Here is a 4,591-nt window from a genome sequence, read left to right as displayed (position 1 = left end):
TTGCCCCCCGATGTTGCCGTTCCTCGTCAGACGAGGTTGCATTATGCTACTCTGCGCGCAGCTACTTGAATGATTTTCTACGCCATCGGCATGACTTGGAGATGGGGCTTGAGAGTATTGCGGCCCGGAGAAGCCTAAGCGTTGATCACACTCGTGCGGGGGCATCCATTTCTATGAATAACAAGCTTGGATACTGGGTTGCTCTGATCTCAGATGAAGGGTTACCCTTCAAGGATATATAATGAACGTACTGGCAGTTGGATCGTGTGCTTTCGGCGAAATTGCGATGGGGCTCCGTGAACTTAGAGCCTCTAAGTTAGATGGCGTGTGCGAAGCTGTGTGAGGTTGGGCAATGCCGTCACGTTCGGCTCGTCGCATCTCCGGGCTACGAATGAGCAGCTTTACCAGAAGATTTTCTGTGAATGGATTGGTGATGGTAATGGAGCCGATGATGGTACTGGAGCGGATAATCCGGTCGGGACGGAGGAAGATGGTATCTTCGGTGATGATGAGGAGGACGCTGTATCGTCAGTGTCGAGTGAGTCGGCTGAGAGCACATCAGACACTGGCGAGAGGCTGAAATCCCTTATCGATTCCGGTACTAGTAAAGGAAAAATTTTCCAGATGATGGGACCTCGGGCTAGTCCTCATCCTGTACCGCTCGCTAAATGGACTCCGCTGGTGAAGGGTGTGGTTGGTGAACTTGTCGGGGAGCTAGGTCATGGATGTTCATAAATGCTATCAGAGAAGGGTATTCAATGAATTGCAGGGTGTGATTGATGGTGTATCCGAGAAACCGCCACTTCCTCTCCACGACATCACTCCACAAGACCTGAGGGTATTCATGCGTGAGCTCTGTCGCGTTCGCTCGACCATACCTATCACTGTGAGAGGTATGCAGCAGCAGATACTATTAGAGCGCACTTTTCGAGCTGAAGATGATCAGCAGGATATCATACGATCCAATATCGACCCCGGGGTGGTCGACACTATCGGAGAACACCCTGCGATGCGTTCTCTACCAGTCACGGGTGATGATATTGTTGATGATTGGAAGGGGCAGAAGGCTAGGGTTGATAAAGTGCATAAGGTGGTTAGAAGTGATCCTCCTGTTGCCTTCGAATCAACAGAAGCTGCAGGCAATTCGAGTAAGGAGAACGGTACCCATGGTGAGGATACCAAAACATCTGCCACGAAAGGAGGGCCTATGAGTATGGTGTGTAAGTACTGTGGGAAGCCCAAGGCGAAAGGCTATAATGCCCACACTGATGATGGCACCCGCTATGGTTTATGTCCGGAGCAACCACCGAAGATTGATCCTGATCCCGCAGTTGTTGCTTATTCACGTGCATTGGCGAAGGAGTTGATAGTGGAGTTTAGCGAAGAGAGGAAAGGCACTCGACATTGTGGTTTGTGCGGCATAGCACTGAGTGCCGTTATGAGGGATCGAGATGGCAACATTCTTCTTGCCCACGAGCGATTTGCGGATGAGGACCAGAAACTGATGTGTTTATGCCCTCTGGCGGGGAACATTCCTCCATCCCGAGTGGAGGAGTTGAGGGTTCTGAAGAAGCAACGGAGTGACGCCAAGGCAGCCCGCCGTAGAGAGGCGAAGAGAAATAAGTATCAAGAGAAGAAGCGGCCACTTGAAGGGCATCAAGAGTGAGTTTACAGAAATTATAGCAAGGGAAGCCATTCTAATGTTACTTTTCCAGGTCGTCGTGCAAACTGCTTCGCTCTTCTGGGGATCCGTCGGAAAGAAATGCAGCATGATGTGATATTATATATACTTCTGGGATGAATCATCTTGGATCAGTAGTAAAACCCTCTCATCTTCGCGATATATCGTGTTTCTCCCTCAAATACTTATGCATTATTATCATAGCGATATGCGAAGCTATGTATACGTTTGAGGTAGCTCATCTCAAATGAGTAATACCACACTTATAATCTCTCTAAATATCTTTTATGTTTCCCTTTCAGATGCTTGTACGTTTCTCTAGAGATCCGTCGGCATAAAACGCAGCATGATTATGATGATATATGACGCTATACATACGTTTGAGATGAGTAATAAAGCTCTTTTCATTTTCGTGAGAGATTGTGTTGTAAGCCTTAACTTGGAATCGGTTGAACAATAACGTTCCGAAGCAGCACGAAGAATGACTTGTGGTGGGCAAACTTGTTTCCCACCGATTTTGGGATTCACACTTGCTCTAGCCCCCGACTTGACGATTCTTTTCTTTCCCTTTTCTTTTTTTCCTTTTTCCCCCTCCTTTTTCTCTTTTTTTCCACCCAGCCGTGGTGTAGAGGTATCACGTCTGCTTCGCATGCAGAAGGCTCCGAGTTCAATTCTCGGCACGTCCATAACGTAGGGTGAAATGTCTATGTTAGAGAAGCAGTTACTTGTCCCGGAAGGCGGCGTAACTTACTTTTTCACCGGGCGTGTGGTGTAGAGGTATCACGTCTGCTTTGCATGCAGAAGTCCGCGAGTTCAAGTCTCGGCACGTCCATAGCTTAAGGTGAGTTGTCTACCTGAGAGAAGCAGTTATTCGTCCCGGAAGGCGGCGTACCTTACTTTTTTATCGGACGTGTGGTGTAGAGGTATCACGTCTGCTTCGCATGCAGAAGATCCCGAGTTCAATTCTCGGCACGTCCATAGCTTAAGGTGAGTTGTCTACCTGAGAGAAGCAGTTATTCGTCCCGGAAGGCGGCGTAACTTACTTTTTTATCGGGCGTGTGGTGTAGAGGTATCACGTGTGCTTTGCATGCAGAAGGCCTCGAGTTCAATTCTTGGCACGTCCACGGCTTAAGGTGAGTTGTCTATCTGAGAGAAGCAGTTATTTGTCCCGGAAGGCGGCGTAACTTACTTTTTCACCGGGCGTGTGGTGTAGAGGTATCACGTTTGCTTTGCATGCAGAAGGCCCCGAGTTCAATTCTCGGCACGTCCATAACGTAGAATGAATTGTCTATCTGAGAGAAGCACTTGTTTGTCCCGAAGGGCGGCGTAATTTAGTTTTTTATCGGGCGTGTGGTGTAGAGGTATCACGTCTGCTTCGCATGCAGAAGGCCTCGAGTTCAATTTTCGGCACGTCCATAGCTCAAGGTGAGTTGTCTATCTGAGAGAAGCAGTTATTTGTCCCGCAAGGCGGCGTAGCTTACTCTTTCATCGGGCGTGTGGTGTACAGGTATCACGTCTACTTCGTATGCAGAAGGCCCCGAGTTCAATTCTCGGCACGTCTAAAGCTTAAGGTGAGTTGTCTACCTGAGAGAAGCACTTATTTGTCCCGGAAGGCGGCGTAACTTACTTTTTCACCGGGCGTGTGGTGTAGAGGTATCACGTTTGCTTTGCATGCAGAAGGCCTCGAGTTCAATTCTCGGCACGTCCATAGCTTAAGGTGAGTTGTCTATCTGAGAGAAGCAGTTATTTGTCCCGGAAGGCGGCGTAACTTACTTTTTCACCGGGCGTGTGGTGTAGAGGTATCACGTTTGCTTTGCATGCAGAAGGCCTCGAGTCCAATTCTCGGCACGTCCATAGCTTAAGGTGAGTTGTCTATCTGAGAGAAGCAGTTATTTGTCCCGGAAGGCGGCGTAACTTACTTTTTCACCGGGCGTGTGGTGTAGAGGTATCACGTTTGCTTTGCATGCAGAAGGCCCCGAGTCCAATTCTCGGCACGTCCATAGCTTAAGGTGAATTGTCTATGTGAGAGAAGCAGTTACTTGTCCCGGAAGGCGGTGAAGGTCTCCCAAGAGAGCAAGTTCACGGATAGCCGAAAGACAGATGACGGAATTTCAAGAGAAAAGCAAGACGTCAAGTCGTTGCTAAAGCAGTGATCCAGTCTGATCACCTTCGGAACATACACCCAAGAACAGAGAAAGTTCCCCCAGAGTGCTTGAGAATTCCTGTTGGAAACCCTCAAGCACTCTAAGTTAGGCATCAGACGAGCTATCTTGGGTGTGACGGTGTTTAGATTTTTTCCCTCTTTCTTTCTTCCTTTCAGTCTTCTTGGTTCTTTCCTTTCATCCATTTGCTTCTTTTCTTCAGGTTCATCGAATATCGTGTATGAAGTGGCAGGTTTAAGACTAATTTTTCCATCATTGTGCGGTTTCACTTAATATGTTGTGTTTTAAGCACTGACTGGGACTTGGTAGGGAACCAACGTGGCCCAGTCATGTGCCGCCCTGAAGTGGCAGGTCAAATATAGGCTGGGATCGCTATCCCTACAGCACCGACCTATGGCGTAGGGTCCGAACCATTGGGACGTCAACGAATTGTTGATAACAATATCACATGGTCGACACCATGATTGAGTCACTCCCTTAGTGGCTGGATGGTGGGGTAAAGAACGACAAGCGGAAGCTGTCGTGACTCTCGAGGTGGTCTCGAGTAGTAGCCCTGCCGGGATCATCCCGGCGGGATGTTAGTCTCATCATGAGACCTGGGTTCTGTGCGTCTCTGTCTCGGGGTTAGACCAAGCTGATACCCAGAGTTGATCGGGCTAGAGTGGCTCTACGAGTTTAGGACGGCCGCCTCGCGTGGCTGACCACTCGTCGACTTGCCTCCGTGTCCGCTCAATCTCTCGTTGCCCTA

General features: G+C 48.9%; 1 protein-coding gene and 10 non-coding genes across 11 annotated transcripts in view; all 11 read left to right on the top strand.

Annotated features, from left to right (window-relative positions):
• Pmar_PMAR027759 (hypothetical protein) overlaps positions 1 to 1,666 on the top strand; it is a gene marked incomplete at both ends in the record, with an annotated part of 1,849 nt that extends 183 nt beyond the window's left edge. Inside the window, 3 exons of the mRNA XM_002767652.1 lie at positions 1 to 35; positions 321 to 681; positions 719 to 1,666. The exon at positions 1 to 35 is cut by the window's left edge and continues 4 nt beyond it. Coding sequence (XP_002767698.1) covers positions 1 to 35; positions 321 to 681; positions 719 to 1,666 — 1,344 coding nt within the window. The remainder of the gene's footprint in view (positions 36 to 320; positions 682 to 718) is intronic.
• Positions 1,667 to 2,298: 632 nt separating this feature from the next.
• Pmar_PMAR027758 lies at positions 2,299 to 2,366 on the top strand. The gene has a single exon. It is a non-coding gene; the product is annotated as a tRNA-Ala (tRNA).
• Positions 2,367 to 2,441: 75 nt separating this feature from the next.
• Positions 2,442 to 2,513, top strand: Pmar_PMAR027757. Its single transcript has one exon. It is a non-coding gene; the product is annotated as a tRNA-Ala (tRNA).
• Positions 2,514 to 2,587: 74 nt separating this feature from the next.
• Pmar_PMAR027756 lies at positions 2,588 to 2,659 on the top strand. Its single transcript has one exon. It is a non-coding gene; the product is annotated as a tRNA-Ala (tRNA).
• A 74-nt stretch (positions 2,660 to 2,733) lies between these two features.
• On the top strand, positions 2,734 to 2,805 carry Pmar_PMAR027755. Its single transcript has one exon. It is a non-coding gene; the product is annotated as a tRNA-Ala (tRNA).
• Positions 2,806 to 2,879: 74 nt separating this feature from the next.
• Positions 2,880 to 2,951, top strand: Pmar_PMAR027754. The gene has a single exon. It is a non-coding gene; the product is annotated as a tRNA-Ala (tRNA).
• A 74-nt stretch (positions 2,952 to 3,025) lies between these two features.
• Pmar_PMAR027753 lies at positions 3,026 to 3,097 on the top strand. The gene has a single exon. It is a non-coding gene; the product is annotated as a tRNA-Ala (tRNA).
• Positions 3,098 to 3,171: 74 nt separating this feature from the next.
• Positions 3,172 to 3,243, top strand: Pmar_PMAR027752. Its single transcript has one exon. It is a non-coding gene; the product is annotated as a tRNA-Thr (tRNA).
• Positions 3,244 to 3,317: 74 nt separating this feature from the next.
• Positions 3,318 to 3,389, top strand: Pmar_PMAR027751. The gene has a single exon. It is a non-coding gene; the product is annotated as a tRNA-Ala (tRNA).
• Positions 3,390 to 3,463: 74 nt separating this feature from the next.
• Pmar_PMAR027750 lies at positions 3,464 to 3,535 on the top strand. Its single transcript has one exon. It is a non-coding gene; the product is annotated as a tRNA-Ala (tRNA).
• A 74-nt stretch (positions 3,536 to 3,609) lies between these two features.
• On the top strand, positions 3,610 to 3,681 carry Pmar_PMAR027749. The gene has a single exon. It is a non-coding gene; the product is annotated as a tRNA-Ala (tRNA).
• Positions 3,682 to 4,591: the final 910 nt, after the last annotated feature.

This window comes from Perkinsus marinus (genome assembly GCF_000006405.1).
Source record: "Perkinsus marinus ATCC 50983 genomic scaffold scf_1104296970268, whole genome shotgun sequence".
NCBI lineage: Eukaryota > Perkinsozoa > Perkinsida > Perkinsidae > Perkinsus > Perkinsus marinus.
Note: the sequence above shows the minus strand (reverse complement) of the source record. Positions and strands in the feature narration are given on the sequence as shown.